Source organism: Loxodonta africana, chromosome 9 (genome assembly GCF_030014295.1).
Source record: "Loxodonta africana isolate mLoxAfr1 chromosome 9, mLoxAfr1.hap2, whole genome shotgun sequence".
NCBI lineage: Eukaryota > Metazoa > Chordata > Mammalia > Proboscidea > Elephantidae > Loxodonta > Loxodonta africana.
Genome location: NC_087350.1, coordinates 119,940,581 through 119,956,834, shown reverse-complemented (window position 1 = coordinate 119,956,834; position 16,254 = coordinate 119,940,581). Strand labels below are relative to the sequence as shown.

The 16,254-nt window shown below is 61.7% G+C and overlaps 1 protein-coding gene across 4 annotated transcripts in view; it reads right to left on the bottom strand.

Moving 5' to 3' along the window:
• RXRA (retinoid X receptor alpha) overlaps window positions 1-16,254 on the bottom strand; it is a 104,866-nt gene that overhangs the window by 46,951 nt on the left and 41,661 nt on the right. Inside the window, exon 1 of one of the 4 annotated variants that reach the window (XM_064290629.1) lies at window positions 7,991-9,143. The exons of 2 other annotated variants lie outside the window; for them this stretch is intronic. In XM_064290629.1, coding sequence (XP_064146699.1) covers window positions 7,991-8,066 — 76 coding nt within the window. In that variant the 5' untranslated portion in view covers window positions 8,067-9,143. Of the gene's footprint in view, window positions 1-7,651; window positions 7,962-7,990; window positions 9,144-16,254 lie in introns of those variants that run through there. One more of the 4 variants, XM_064290631.1, reaches the window with a different exon arrangement.

Below are 16,254 nucleotides of genomic sequence, written 5' to 3'. Positions count from 1 at the left end.
CACCCACCACATGGAGCAGGCACCTACGCTCAGCTTGCCCAGAGTGGGGTTCAGGAATGACGAGGGGTTACACTGCGGAGTGAACGGGTACAGGCTTCGGTTCTGGTGGGCAAGAGTGTGCCCTTTTCTGCATCTTCGTTTGGCCTGGATTCTGTGTCCCCTGGACGTGGTATTTCATAACAATGACACAACCCCCCAAGCCGATTTCAGCGAGACCTTGGCCAGACAGACCCCATTTCCTCCTTGACCTCCCCTGCTGCGTCCACGGCTGGTTCAGGGCCCAGGACCACACCTGGGCCAGCTCACCCAGGTAGGAGGGTGTGGTCAAGTCCTGCCTGGATCAAGGATCAGGGCCCAGCCTACTTCCTCCTTGCCCAGCCCAAGTCAAAAGCTTTATTCCCAAGAGGCAAGCCAAGCCAACTCAGCTGTGGCTGGTGGTCATCCATGACCCCTAGATCCTCCTCAACTGCCTGAGGGCCTGTGCTCCTGGGTGGGGCAGAAGTGGGGAGGTGCCTGTGGAGTCCTTTTGGTGCTCACCTCACCCAATAGGTTCATTCGTGCCCAACCAGCCTCATCACCTGGAAACAAACCCCTGAGTCCTCAGGGGTCAGGGAAGAGAAGACCTCAGGACTCCCAAGGCTTAACCTCAGCCTCACAGGGAGCAGGCGGGCCGGGGACTGTGCAGCTTCTTCAGCCGGCCCAGCCCTGGGGGAATGGGGCTCGTCCTGACCAGGGGCCTGGCACCCAGCCCACCCACCCCCTCAGACCCGTGTGGACCAGCCTCAGGCCCCACAAAACAACCCTCCACAATTGCCGTCTTCCTCTTCCCAGCCCCCACCCACCCATCCCCACCTCTGCACAAACACAGGCCCTGTCTGCAGGTCACACCAAGCCCTGAGGGTCTGAGCCTGCACCTGGGCGTGGCCTAATGCCTCCTGGCCCCCAACCAGAGTGCTCCCAACATTCAGCAAGAGCCAAGAATGTGGCAGGCACAGAGCCCAGGCCCAGTGCAGAATCGTGACAAGCACGCATGTGCCTCTCTGAGGATGGGCAGAGACACATTCCCCACGGGATCCCAGCTGCCCACTCTCAGGCACGTATCCCGGCAACTCCACACTCAGGGGAGTCAGGTCGGTGGCTTGAAATTGGCCGTGACAGGACTTCCCACCACGGAAATCGGCCAACACCACAGAGAAGCCCCACCCCCAGGGCCAGCTGGTAAACGTGCACCAGCTTATATCAGCTGCCCCTCTCCAGGCCTTGGTTTCCCCACTTTCGGCTGGACAGAGCTAGACCAGTGAGCTGAAAGCACCCTTCACTTACCCCAGGACCCGGAGTCCGCAGACCTGCTGCCCCACCCAAGCCCAAGGGGCTCCTGGTATCCAGCCCCCTGTGTCGGGTCCACTCGCCAGGGCAGCAGCATCCAAGATGGCAGCCCTGGGGAGAACTCCCAGGGCTCCTGCCTTTCCTCTCAGCCTGCAGGCCAGGCCTCTCTCCTGCCGCCTGGACCCTGCCACAGCACTGTTCTGGACTCCTCAGCACAGGCTCCTGGACCTGGGAGGCCCTACGGGCCCCCAGCAGCCCCCACTGCCCTCCCCCGGGCCTCGCCCTGGCTGGAGCCCTCCGGGCCCAGTCAGCAAACACACACAGCACCCCCAGCTTCCTTCCTCACACCCTCAGCCAGCAGCACGAGTAGGCCCAGCACGGGCGGGGGCAGGCAAATGAGGCCCAGCTCACAGTTCCCCTCCACACCTCAGCTTGGCCAGCTGCCCCATCCCTCTGGCCCTATCTCGGCAGGGGGGCTGGGAGCCTCAGCAGAGAGACCACAGGCCCGGGGCTACCTCAGGAGAGCCCCACTGACCACTACACGGATGTACCATACGACGAAGGGCAAGCCCCAGACACGTTTTCGTCACCCCCACCCCAGAGCACAAAAAGGTGCCAGGCATAGCCGCAGCCCAACCACCACTGGGCACCTCTGTGTCCGGACCCAGAATAGGTGAGGAAGCTGCCTGCTTCTCAGTAGCTGGGCTGGTGAGGACACCCGGGTACCCCACTAATTCACGGTGTCACCCCTCGAAGCTGCTGACCAGGAAAAAATCCCTAAAGATGGGCAAGGCCAGGAGGCCCTGTCAGCCGGAAGAACCTCCGAATCCGCCAGGGATCTCCACTGGCTGCTTGCCCGCTCATCATCAGGTGCCTGCCCGGGCCAACCCCTCCGTTCTGCACATCAGCTGAGGTCGGCGTGTGGGAGTAGCCATCTGCCCCTGCCGGACGAAGTCCTAGCCTCAGAAAAAGCACGAACATGTCCTTCCCTTGGTTATTCTCGGCTCCCGCCAGGGACACTTCCTTGAGGAAGGCTTCCCTGCCGCTGGCAGGCAGTCTACTCTCAGCGCATCCAGCCCTAGCTCTGTGGCAGGCGCCAGCCGCAGGTCTGCAGGGGCCTGGTGAGGGTAACAAGTGCCCGGGGGCAATCTCTTAAGTTGCCAATTCAAGATGAGCAGACGTTAATAGCGGAAACACCTTCCCCCCCTTGTCCAGCTGTCTCATGCGGGCACCTTTCCTATTTGTGGCGCCTCAGAATATCATTCCACATCTCATCTGCCACCCGCTTAGACTTGTGTCAGTGGGCAAGTACCCCCCCAACCCTTCCCCTCAATACACCTCTGTGGGTCTGCGTCCCCCACCCAACTGTGGGCTCCAAGACTGGCCCCACCCCTGGTCTCACTTCAAGGCCTCTGAACCCTCTAAGCCCCACCACAGCTGGCCCACCTCCTTGGGAGCCCCGGGCTACCTCTCTCCGTCCTCAAGAAAAGGAGCCCCCCGAGTCCTCCAGGTGGCCCTCCTGAGATCAGGGTTCTGCTGTCTCTGATAAGGGGAACCTCCACTTTGCAGACCTCACACTAGGTGGAGGCTACTGGCCACATGGGAGACCCCTATGGCTCAAAGCTCCATGATCCTGGTCTGGCAGCTCTGCAGCCCCAGAGGGCCCTCTTCTGGCCTCAGACCTTCCCAGCCTTGGAGTGAGGGTTTGGCAGAAGGTGCTCGGATCCTGGGGGAGCTGGCTGGCAGCCAGTTTCCTTTTCCCACGCTGCCCAGGAGCAGGAGTTTGGACAGAGCAAGGCCGGGGCAGGGGTGGCAGATACTCCACAGTGGCAGGTCACTGGCCATCGGCCCTGGACAATCCCTCTCCTATCTGGTCTTCAGGCACTCCCCTTGCCAGAAAAGGAACCTGGGTGCCGAGCTTCTGACCACTCCATCTGCGTCCCACCCTCAGCCTCCTGGCTGAACTCTCCTGGCCATTCTAAACTGACCCCGGGACACAGGCTGCCTGGGCGAGCTCTGAGTGGTGTAGGGCCTGTACCAGGGGCTCCTACCCCCAGTCCACCCAGCCTGCCCACCCCACCTCACAGACAGGAACCTGAGACCCTCCTCCCGGCTTACCGAAGGGCAGGGAGAGACCTGATCTTGCGGACATGAAACCCTCAATCCAGCCCTCTGTTTCCCAGGGGAGAGCAGGCAGCCCCCAGCTGCCGCCCTGTGCCCATGTACAGCCCCCAGGTTCCCAAGCCAGGCCCCAGGCAGGCCACACACAGGCCTCGGCACGCCGGCCTGGAGCCCGCCCCACCCACCCCCTCCCTTGGCTAAGCATGACTCATGGGGCCGGCACGACGCCCCCGTCCATACCGGCAGGCAGGCCGCCCTCTGAACACGCACCTGCCCAGGCTTGACAGCAGACAGCGCCAGCAATGCCAGACCGCTCAGGACGCTGGGCAGCAGGAGAGGGTACCTGGGAGCCCAGGCAATGCCCTTGGGGGTGGGGGGCACTGAGAAAGCAGCTGCACAGCCCCCACAGGGCTGGAGTCCTCGAAAGGCCCAAGAGACCACTTGAGTTCACACCAGGCCCTGCGCTGGAGCCCCCGCAGCCGAAAATGGCCCTGGAGCACAGACAAAGCCTGCTGCACCCTCTCTGGTCACCAAAGCAGAAGCCATTGGCCAGCCTGTGGGCTCTGCTGAACTGGAGGCTGGGACTCTCAATCCAGGCCCACTTCCTCTCCCCATGGGAGGCCTCCGGAAAGACAGAGCTTCACCCAGGAGGGAGGTCAGCCAGTGGGCCTCAGGCCTCTGCTCTGAACGGACACCCTGAGGACCTCAGGCCAGTGTCTGCCTGTCTCGGGCCTCAGTCTCCTCACCTGTAAAATGGGCAGGTGCTGTGAAGGAGACAGGCCAGGACACCATCCTCAGGAGCCCCCAGGGACAGGAGAGAACTGAGGAGGGGCTTACCTAGTGCATGTGCTCCTAAAGGGAGCCGCCAGCTGGGGGTGGGAGGGCTAGGCGGATCGTGGGCCTCAGGGCGGGAACTAGAGCCCAGAAGCCATATCGCTGGGAGGAGCGGGGGATAGCTGTGTGTCTTCACTGACTGGAAGACGGCGGCAGACGCTCTCAGAGCTCATCGCCACCCTCCCTGGCCAGGAGTAAAGGCAGGGGCTCCTGGTGCCCCCACCCCAAGATAGGGCTGGGCCTCTCTTTCCGCACAGGACGGAGGACAAGCCGACTGGACGAAATGAAACAAAGTTACAGCCAGGACCGCCCAGCCCACCCAGCGCCACTCCAGGGTCCTCTGCAGCCATAGGCGGGACTGAGCTGCCATGGGGCAGGACCACCACTGGCCGGGCTGGGGCCACTCTGAGGATGAAGAGTCGCCGCCCCTCCCTCAGCAAACCCCAAGACCAGGCTGCCTGCCAGAGCCACCGGAGCTCCCCACCCCCTGGCGTGTGACCCAGAGCCACTGACCAGGCCTGAGGTGGCCACAGCCCCCACTGGGCCCCTGCCCCTCAGCACCAGGTGCTCTGACTAGGCAGCATCCACCCAGAGGGCAGCTCTGTGGGCCACCCAGAGCCTGGCTCTGCGCAAACAAACCAGTAAGCACCCACATTCCCCTCCAGGCCAAGGGTCCCCCACAGGGGCAGGCAACCTCAATCCCCAGCCCCATATTCCAGAGACTTAAACTGCCGGGTCCCTGCGCAAAACCACAGCACAGCAGCGCCTACGGGGCCCCACACTGCCTCTGCCGTCAAGAACACGCCCCCTCCCTGTGACAACAGTGAGCACAGACCCCTTCCCGAAGCAGCCGGGGTGGCCTCGGGCCTCAACGTGCTCTTGACCGCCTCCCAGCCTTGCCCACAGCTCTGTGGCTGCCAGCTTCCTGCCGGGCTCCCGCCTAATCCCCAAACACAGTTCGGGGTGAAACCTGCTCACCACACGCAGTGGCGTGGCTCCCGAGACCAGCAGGCGGCCGCAGGCTCCCAGCAGGAGAAATGAAAATCTCTACAAGAATTGGGGTGCTCCTCACTCCCTCCAAAATCTACCACACGAAGCTACAGTCCCGACCCCAACTCCATCCTGAATCAGCCCGGGGCTGAGCAAGTCATCCAAAGCCTGAGGCCTTGCCCATCACTGCGCAAATGGGAAGACAGCTGACCCCACCCACCACCCCAGGGAGGAGGGCGCCAGGAAAGTGCTGAGCTCAGAGGGAGTGTCAACTGGATGCCCCCTGGGAAAACCAATGCCCTGGGCACCGCCCCGCCCCCACATCGATGGGCTAGTCTGATCAGGGCTGCAACCAAGCCAGTGTGTGCTGTGCCCACCAAGACCCGCCCAGAGTGACCACCTTGGCCACCCTAAGGGCCCAAGGCCCACACAGGTGGGTGGACTGATACACAGACACACTCCTACAGGGATGTTCAGGGAACCGAGCCCTGATTCATGCACTGCTGCAGGTAGACCTCACAAAAGGCCACCCCACACGTACCCTCTGGGACTGCCCAGGGCCTGTGCGCCTGCCCATCTCAGGGCTCAAGACCAGCAGCAGGGGCCTGCCTGGAATGCAGCAGGGTGCACAAACGCCAGACAGGCCACCTCCTCTAATGCACCTGTCCTGTCTCCCTCGGCCACACGGTCCGCACCAGGCTGCTGAGCAGCCCGGCCCCTTGTTCCTCTCGGCTTCGAAGAGCCACCTCCAAGCCCCTGCCTCAAGGGAGGGAAGAAGGCAGATGCCCTGAGCCCCAGCCCCACCAGCAAATGGCAACCAGGCTGGGGGGGTTCTCTGATATCCACGGCACGCCAGGCCCTGTGCTGGGCGCTTCACAATAGACCCCCTCAGTTCTCTCAACAACTCCATGTTGTAGGCATCACCCTCTTGTACAGAAAGGGAACAGGGGGCTCACAGACATGAAGCCAGTCAGCAGTGGCTGCTTGACTACAGACTGCACTCCAGGAGAGGAGGAGGAAGGAAGAGAGGAGGGAGGCAGCTGTCAGGGATGAGCAGAGCCTGTGTCTGGCCCCTTTGGCCACAGCGGGCAGCAGGGGGGCTGGTGTCACAACACTAGTGGGGACACAGGTAATGGACAACGGGAGCAGCACAGATGAACGAGACAGACGCTGGCACACGTGGAGGTAAAGGCACAAGGCCAACCCCACACACACCCTGTGGGGGGCCCAGAATCCCCCAGCCCCTCAGAATGCCCTCCTAGTGGTCCAGTGCTGCCCGGAGAGCAGAAGCGTGGCAGAGCCAGTGTCCCCAGCATCCAGCACCCGCAGCCTCTCCTCTAGCTGCCCAGCCCCGGGGAAAGGCCTCCTTCTTCCCCCCAAAAAACAGGCAGGGAATGTGGGGGCAATCCCCCCTCCTCACAGGACAGCCCAACCTTGACAGAAACGGAAACTCTGTATTCCATTTTTGCTTAGAAACGATAAACACCAAGACACAACACCCCCTGCAGACAGAGCAAAAGGCCGGGGCTCTGGGCTGAGGTGGCTTCCACTCTCCCTGCTGTTAGCTGAAGGGCGCTGGGTTCATTCTGGGGAGAAGGTAATTGTTTTACAGAATCGCAGCATTTCCCCAACCAGCCACTTAACACAAGCTCTCACCAAGTGCTCTCCAAGCCCAGGGCAAATGTTCGTGTCCTCAACCCCCGTTTGAGTTTTTCAGAATGACTACCACCCCGCAGCCCCTCTACCCTCCCCCAGCATGAGCGGCAACCCACCACGGAAGGCCTGCAGCTGCCGGAACAGCCCTGCACCCACCCGCTGGACACACCACCCCGGGCCACTCTCTCAGCTGTAAGCCGAGCCGGCTGACCCAGCAGCCACTCCAGCCCCTCCAGCGCCAACACTAACCCTTCAAAAAGCCTGGGCTGACCCCAAGATGAACCGGGTTTACTCTGGGCCAGGACCTGCCTGGAATCCTCCACCCACTTCGAGGACAGGCAGACTCCAGAGCTCCAAAAAGAGCCGGGCCATCACAGGGACCTGGCCTCCTCCAGACCCAAGCCAGCCACAGCCACCCCACCAAGATCAGGAGGATGGCAGCCACGCCCACCCTTCCCTGCCCACTCCATGCCAGCCACGTGGCCTGGCCCTGCCCACTCCCCGCCCACCTGGGAGCTGGGTCACTTCTAGGAACGCGCAGGCTCTCGCCTCTAGCCTTGGAAGGGATGCTCCCTCGGCCTGAGATTCCCTGTCTCTGCCTTGGCTCACTCCACCTCAGCCCTGCAGGCTCAGGAGGCAGCCCTCCTCCTCCAGGGAGCCCTCCTGGATCCTTCCAGCTGGGGTAGGGCCCCCAAGACGGGCCAGGGCAGGCTGCGGAACTCACCAGAATCCTTCAGGACCAGCCAAACTAGCGGCAGGCTCTACAGAGCCCCCAGCAGGAACCTAGACACCGGCAGGCTGTGCCACCCCAGCAGGCTGCCCAGCCTGTCGGAGCCTTTGTTTCCTCTTCTGCAAAATGATGTCACCTAAGAAGGAAGTGGCTGGGGGACAGAAGGCCTGGATCTACAGCCTCTGACCACTGACATGCTGGGCACCCTGGCAGTGCTGGCCCTCCTGGGCCCCAGACCATGTTCCCAGCACACTGTGAGTGCTCAGCAAAGGAGCGCTGCTTCAGTCACCCCCATCCTTCGTGATGGTCACTCCCAGCCCCACCCGACCTTACCAGAGCACTGTGTCCACTCCCACTGCCTTTCCGCAGGCCTGGTCCTTCGGCCATCTCCCATGTGGCCAGGCCTCATCCCTCGCCCTCTCTGGACGCTGCTTCCTCATCCAGGACACGGTCTCCAGAGCCCCTCCCTGCGGCCGCAGCCTGGGCGAGGTCTGACCACAGGGCTTCCTAGAATATAGGCCCCACCCAGCAGGGGTCTGCAGTGTTGACCTGGCTGATGAGGGAGCCTCAGCCCACTCCCCTCCTGCTGACCCTTCAGCCCGAGAGCCAGACTTCGGAAGTGACTGCCAGCACACCATGCCTAGGCCAGCAGTGCCCTTGGGGACCAGAGAGGGTTGGCAATTCACCTGGGGCCACACAGGTGAGGAAGGCAGAGCTGGCTCTCACCTGAATTCGGACATGCCCATGGTCCCCTTGCTGCCCCTTCCTCTGTGCCCCCAGGCTGGACACTCGGCCTCTGTGAGCCTCCAAGTCCTCTGAATACAGGAGGCCCACCTCCAAGGTTACAGGCAGGATGCCACTCTGCCCCTAAGCCTAATGCCTAGAACACACTGGTGGTCACTGAGTTGGGCAACCCCCATAGCCATTGCTGTCTGCCACCCACAGGTACCCTCATGTGCTAGGCCCTGATCCAGCCATGCTCCTAGGGGCTGCCAAGGCTCCCCTCCCTACCGTCTCCAGCACTCAGCCCCCACCACCAGTCCAGGGCAGCACAGGCCAGTCCCCAGGAAGCCCCAGGGAAGAGAGGGGTGCTGGCCCTTGGCCACTGCCCTCGACACCCACTGTTGGCACCCCCCACGCAGGGGAGGTACCCAGACGGCCTCTGTCTCCTCCATCCCCTCCCTCCCTTGCTCCTGCCCGTTCTATCAGCAAAGCCACAGACTCAAATGCCTGGGCTCAAATCCCATCCCCCACCCCACAGCCAGCTACCTGAGCTCACCGAGCCTCAGTTTCTCCCTCCGTACAATGGGGAAGTTCTGAGGATTACAAGGTCATTTTGCCCTCACATCACAACTTCCGCCAGTGCCCTCAGCAACAAGGGGAGGGGACCTCTGCTCGCTTCCCAAGGAGGAAACGGGACCCCGAGGGTGGGCCAGGCCCGGCCTGGCACCAGGCCTCCGGGCACCAGCCCTGTGACAGGGAGGATGTTGGGAAACCCGCACTCACTCATTTCAACACCACCGGCGCGTCAGTGACGGGTTTCGACACGCAGCAGGTCATCTAGCCAGCCTGCCCGGGCTGCCACTGGAGGAGAGAGGCCAGGCCTCCAGCATAGCACCTCCAGGTCCCCTTGCCTCCCGACGTGGGGACCTATCCTCGTCGTCAGTCATAGGCAGGGACAGGCAGGGACAAGGGTGGGGCCGTTTCGTAGGTGCAAAGGCAGCAGCCTGTTTTCATCACCCCAGGCTGGGGCGCTGGCCAAATGAGCCAGGTGCCAGGACACCATCAGTGCCGGCTCTGCTCCAAGCCTCAGGCTCCAAGGCTGTGAGACACGATGAGACTTCCCCACCAACTAGCCAGGACGAGGCTCAGGGGAAAGAATATTCTGGAAGGAGACGGCACCTCACTGGAGCTCGGGGCCCCTCGTCAGCAGGGGAAGTGCAGCCGAGTCAGGGAGGGGGCCACTGTCAGCCACCACGGCCCGGAAAGCCTGGTGTTGCCCTCCTACACGCAGGCCAGTGCACTGCCCTGCAGCCGCCCAGCCAGGCTAGAACACGTGCCCACCCCACCACCAAGGGCATCGCAGCCACCAGGCCTTTGCTGACTTTTAAGTAAAAACGATGTTGGTGACAACTACCACTCAAAGGCAACCCAGGCTCAGGAAATGGTCCCACCAAGCCCCCACAGCAACACCCCACCACAACAGGGGAAACCAAGGCCACCCACAGTCCAGCAGGGTGCCCCAAAGCCTGGCTGACCCCACTGGGCCAGTGAAAGGAAGAACTAACTGGGACAGGGAGTCAGGAGGGGGTGGGCAATCAACCTCAGATGTCGAACTGGGCCCCCCATGTGCCCTCCGCCGGATAAGGGGGCAGGGGCCCAGCGTCCCTGTGAGCGGCCCAGGCCACATCTCACAGCTCCCCACCACAGCTTGCCCCCTCCCCTCGGCCTTTAGCTCCAGAGGCTCCCAGCACGGCTGCCTTTCCAGCCCCTTCCCCAGGCCGTCACCCTCAGAGATGTTCCTCACGTGGTCCAGCTGGCACGGAGGCCCTGAGGCAGGACTACACCCGGGGGTCTCCAGCAGGGGACAATTTCCACCTCTGCTTTCCCAAGCTCTTCTGGACTTCCGCTGGGGCTCAGAGTGGGACTGTCCCAGGTCACTCAGCCAGACAGGGACCCAGGCTCCCTGGGCTGGACCTGGAATCCAGCCTCCTGACCCCAAGCTCACATTGTCTCCCCGGGCACCCTTGGGCAGGGAGGCCCTGGAGAGGGAGCATACTGGCCTCCGGCCTCAGGCTGGGAGGAAAATAAGGGACTGGGGTGTCAGAGCTCACAGCAACAGGGTGAGGAGCCCACAGAGGCCCTTGGAAGTGTGGTACCCATGCACTCACACTCGTGCACACATGCACACACGTGCCCACACATACATACACAAATGCACACAGACGTGCACACCTGCAAACATACACACATGCACACACGTGCACACACAGGCATCATCCATGGAGTGACACCACTGACTTCTTATGGCACAGCCAGCTCCCCAGGACCTGCCATCTCACCCCAAAGGGCATGTGCCAGCACATCGATGCCAGGAAATCCTGTGGCAGGGCCGGTGGGCACAGACCCTGAGGGAGGGGCTGGCGAGGGCATCCTCACTGGAGCCCTGGGATCATCAGCACAAATGTAGCACCACGCTCCCCATGCCACACGGACTGGCCTTCTCAGGGGGACCTGGTCTCAGCCTGCTGAAGCCAGATGGCCATCTGCCGGGCCCCTGATGGCCCAGGCACTGCCTCTGTCGGCAAGCTGGCAGGCCCGAGCCGCACGCCCACCTGTCCTCCTCCACCAAGGGGCTTCTTGAAGCGTGAGGCTCACAGAGACAGGAGCCCGGGAGGGGGTGTCTCTCTACTGCCACCACCCCAACTATTGACCAGGTGGCAGCTGGGGGGAATGAGCACCCTGTAACTCTAGAGTGAGAATGAAGAGTCCCAGGGCTGCGGTCCTTAGCGGGGGAAGCCCCTCCCCTCCCCTAGGAAGGGGGAGCTGGCTGAGGGGGCTGAGGAGGGCGGGCCACACCGTGGTGCCAGCTCCCCTGGATCACGGCCGCCTGTCTGGGCCCGGAGCCGGCCACATATGCGCCAAGAGGAGCAAGTCGGCTTTGTGGTGAACCGAGCATGTTTGTTTAATAACAAGCGACACCGAGCAGGCAGGGTGTCTTATCAGTTGGTATCTCAGCAAAGCGATACCATCGGCTGCTGTCAGGAGCTCTGGGAACTATTAGCTTAATTAGCCATTCCTGCAGGCTCAGCACAAAACTGCCGGCTGGGCCGGGCCGGGATCCGGCGAGGCGGGGTGGGGCCTGGCGAGGGAGGGCAACCCAGGCTGCCCCTACCAGAGGAGGCCAGAGGTGTGAAGGTGGTGGTCTCCAGGGTAGGCCGGGGCCAAGAGGCAGCTCTCAAACCAACAATGCACGCCCCAGAGCCCCAGCAAGGAGAAGCCCCCAAACCCTCCACCGGGGCCACCACGTAGTCCTATCAGCTTGGCAAAGAGGTCCAGAGACCAGCTGTGCAGGTGGCTAGCTCCCTGACCTCTCTGGCAGCTTCCCCGCCAATAAAACGGGAACACAGAGTGCAGGGTGTGGAGTGGTGCCTGACATGTCGTGTTGCGCCTGGGGACACAGTACTCGCAATGCAACGGGAACTCAGGGCTCCTTGTCTGGGCCCAGAAAGGCCCTTTTCCCTAGGAAGAACGAGGGCAGCCGCTGCAAGGGCCTGGGGCCACGCCACCTCACACAGGCTGCGGCCTCAGTTTCACCGCCTCGTACACCAATCGGCTTGTTCTGAAGATCAAATGAAACACAAACCCCAACAGGCAAATCAGAGACAGAGGCCAAGAGGGAGATGCCAGGCCTGGGGGGCAGGGGTGACTGCCAAAGGGATGGGGCTTCTTTTGGGGTGACAAAAGGGTTCTAAATTGCCTGTGGGAATGGCTGCACAACCTTGTGAATATATGACAAACCACTAACTCGTACACTCTGAAACAGTGGCTTTTACGGTATGTGAAATACATCTCAACAAAAATTAGTTCATTCATAAACGCAGCACATCTGCGTCTGGGGCCCAGCGAAGGCTGCGGTCATGGCCAGGTGCTCTGCCCTGCTGATGTGCCTGCTCCCTGGGGGCGGGGACCGGGCCCGCTTCAGGACACAGACCCCCACCGCCCTGCGCCTCCTGGGCCCAGCCTGCCTTGTCACCGTGTTTCACTGGGGGAAGAGTCCTGAGTCCAGCATCTCAGCTCAAACAGACCCTTGTCCCCAGCGCATCTGTAACTTTGAGGGTGGTCTGCATGGAATTTGGAGGCCTCAACTCGGCCAGTGACAGCAGACGGCCCCATGCCACGCCTCGGGCCTGGAAATTGCTCCGTCCAGCTGCCCACCAGCCTCAGAAATCTGAGCCCACCAACCTGCAGAGATCGTATCCATAGCACAGGGAGCTGGGCTTCTGGGGGCAAGGCTCCACCCTTGGTCCTAGAGCACTGCCCGGCCTTGGGCAGGAGACCCTGACTCCCTGGGCCTCAGTTTTCCCACATGGAAAAGGAAGCTGTCACGTGGCTAGTCCTTAAGGGCCTTTCCAACTCTGTGTTTCCAGGCTTCTGGAACCAGGAAGAGCCAGGGCTGCCTGCCGGAGATGGTTTCTCCAGCCCCACCTGGCTCCTCCGAGGAGCCCCAGACCACTGGGGAGGAACCATCCACACACCCCACCCCCGCCAGGCTCTGCCAAGCTGACCCGTCCCTCTTGCTCACTGAGGGCGATGTGGCGCAGGGCAGGGGGGCCACGGGGGCGCAGGGAGGGGGCCGTTTCCGCTGCCTGCGGGAGCCACTGCAGCCAGGCCGCTCAGCGGCTGACACAGATGTAACACGTTCCAGATGTGGCCGGTGGAGGACAGAAGCAGCCCTGCACCCTGCTGAGGAAGCCAGGACGTTAGCGATAACGTGGAATTCCTGAGGCTGTGCCAGGGCGCGCTGGGTGGGAAGGCGCACACAGCGAGCGGAAGACGGCAGTCCCCTCCCCGGGGCCAAGGGCACTCCCTGTACAGCCCGGATTCTAGCACGCTGCCGGCACAGGAGACCACCCAGTGGACCACCGAGACAAGAGACCCGGCCGAGAACATACCACTGCCTCACTGGGACCCGGGCCCCTGGGAACCCTGTCCTTGTCTGCAACCCAAGGGTACTAGTAAGAGATGCTTTAGAAAGGCCGAGCCTGTCCCAGGAAAGGGCACTGGACAAGGCCCGCCATCCCTAAGGCTCTGCAGGCAGGCTCCTGAGGCCCCTCCCCAGACCCAACCACGACCATGCAGACCACCCCACAACTTCTTCCCCTGAAGAGGCTTCGTGAGGGAGGGGACGGGACGGCAGGCTCCCTGAATGGAGGGGGAGACGTCTCAGCCAGAAAGACCTCCCCCCGTCATTCATTCCACCCTAGTCAGAACTGAAAGGGGTCCTGTCCTGGGCGCTGCCTGGTGGGGCACACAGGTACCCGACTGTTAAAGCTGGAGCCTAGCCATGGTTAGTCCAAGGCCAGGACGCTGTCTCTAGGCTGCCCCCAGGACTCGTCAGCCCACCACCCCCTCCCCAGCCTGCTCCTAGCGCCACCACACTCACCCCCCAACAGTCCACCATCTTCACCACAGGTGACGCTCCCAGACACTGCAAGGCTGCCGCTCCCTTCTGTGTGACCTTGGACAGGCATAACCCTCCCCAGCCTCGGTTTCTCATACGTAAGAGGGAGAAGGGGGAGGGATTCAGAACAGCCGATCTGTAATGTTTTAAAAGCTGCAACCGCAAGCCAGGGGCCAGAGAGGCAGCCCCAGCATGGACGCCCTGCTCCCCCTCCCCCAACACCCCAATACCAGGGCCAGCTGTGCCCCAGGGGCAGGAGGGGCCAACAAGGCCCCAGAAATTTCTTGCCTAACTGCCCAGAGTGCCCTTTGGCTGCCACCCCTCAGCCATGCCTGATCAAGACCTTTTGAGGCAGGGGCAGGGTGCTGGGGCCGCAGAGGGCTGAACGTCCAGCCGACCCACCTGTGCCCCTGCCTGCCGCACTTCCTAATGTGGGCGCCAGGACCAGGAGGTGGCCCAGGGAGTCCAGAGGGGCCCCAAGGCCAGGGAGGACCTGGACCTGAGTAGTCTGGGCCTCAGCATTCACAGCTGTGCACTGCCCTCCTCAGGCTGCTGGGAGCATCTGAAAGGGCCATGCGCACAAAGGGCTCCCAGGACACCTGCACAGGTGAGCACTCAAGAAGGAGCCGTTGTTGCAGAGACGCCAGCATCAGGCCCTCTCCTGGGCCCACCTCTGCCCGTCCACGCTACGTACACAGGGGCAGAGTTCGCCAGTGCGCACAAGCATCTGTGTTCGTGTATGCACCTGTGCACGTGCACACACGTGTTCAAGTGCACACACACCTGTGCATATGCACTCACGCCTAGGTGCAAACCTGTGCCCAGGGGGCAGTGTTTAACAGATTCGCTGCCCTCCGCACCCTCAAACACACATGCTCGTGCCCCAACTCTCCTGCACTGTTTTCTTCAACACCTGATCTTTACAAACAAGATGTTTGGACCTCACAATTCAGGTAAGTGGGCAGATGTCTTAATTCAGTTTGAGACTCAGAAACAGTGCCACCAAGGAAAAGTCCAGCAAACAGGCTTGGAGGTGTCGGGGACGGTGCTCCACCACACTGGCTCTGCGATGCCCCTTCTTCCCTGGGATGTGCCATCTTCTAGCTGCTAAGCTCTTATGGACTGGATTGTGTCCCCCAGTAATACCTCTATGCCTTCAGTCATAATCCCAGCTGGGAATGGGCTGTCTTTGTTATGTTAATGAGGCAAGATTAGTATAGGGTGTGTCTTGAGTCAATCTCTTTTGAGATATAAAAGAGATTAAACAAGTGAGCAGAGCAGTGATGGAGGAAGACAGATGCCAAGCCACATGAAGATCACCCAGGAGCAGAAGCTCAGAAGAGACAAGGACCTTCCCCTAGAGCCGACAGAGAGAGAAAGCCTTCCCCTGGAGCCAGAGCCTCGGACTCGAACTTCTAGCCTCCTAAACTATGAGAAAATAAATATCCGTTTGTTAACCGCCACCACTTGGGGTATTTCTGTTAGAGCAGCACTAGAGAACTAAGACAGCTTTTTTCCCCAGAACTGCTAAAACAGAGGAAGAGAACAAAATGTCAGGAGCCCAGGGGCTCAGGCCACAGGCACATATGACTCGTGTTCCCCCAGAAATCATTCTGCCTGCACTCCAACAGAGCCCTCTGCGCTCAGGGCCCATCACCAAAATGCAGAGACCCCGCAGTGCAACATGCTCGGTGGCCTGCCCGCAGACCCAGGCCACCACTGCCGAGAGGTCCCATGCCTGAGCCTGGGGCCTCCATCTGTAGATGTGGGCCAGGCAGGCTGCTCCTGCAAGTCCAGATGTCAGCAAGCTTGAAGCTGACACAGCACAGGGCCTCGCAGGCTGCCACTACACTGTCTTGAGTGTCACACTGGCCCACGCCACGTGGGCCTTCCTTGGAGGACGATGCCTTCAAGGCTCAGAAACAGGAGAAAGGCTGAGCCCCAAGAAGGGAGGTCAGGAGCCCACACCACGCACCTGGCAGAGCAGGCTCATGGGTCCACCAGCCATTAGGATTGGGTGCTTAGTTGGGAACCTTCAAGCGATGAGATCAGTTGACTCTCTAAATTGATTCTCCCTCATCTCTCCTCTCCTCCTGAGGCGGGGTGGGAAGACAGGGGCCCCTACTGCTGGCTCCCGGAGGAGGGGAGTCTACACCTCCGATTCACTTCAGAGCTCTGTCCTGGACAAGGGGCCCGGAGAGGGGACAGTTGCCACAGTGAATGCTCCAGGCCAGGCCCCCGCCCAAGGAGAAGCCCCTCCAGCCTGGCCAGGCAGAGGCCCCAGGCGGGTGGGTGCAGACAGGAGTCAGGGTGTGCCTGCAAACACAGGGCCAAGCAGACCTGAGCCTCTCTGTCTGGAGGCAGCAGCAGTGCTTGTCACACAGTCTGTGCAGGCCCTCTGGGCCTCTCTGTC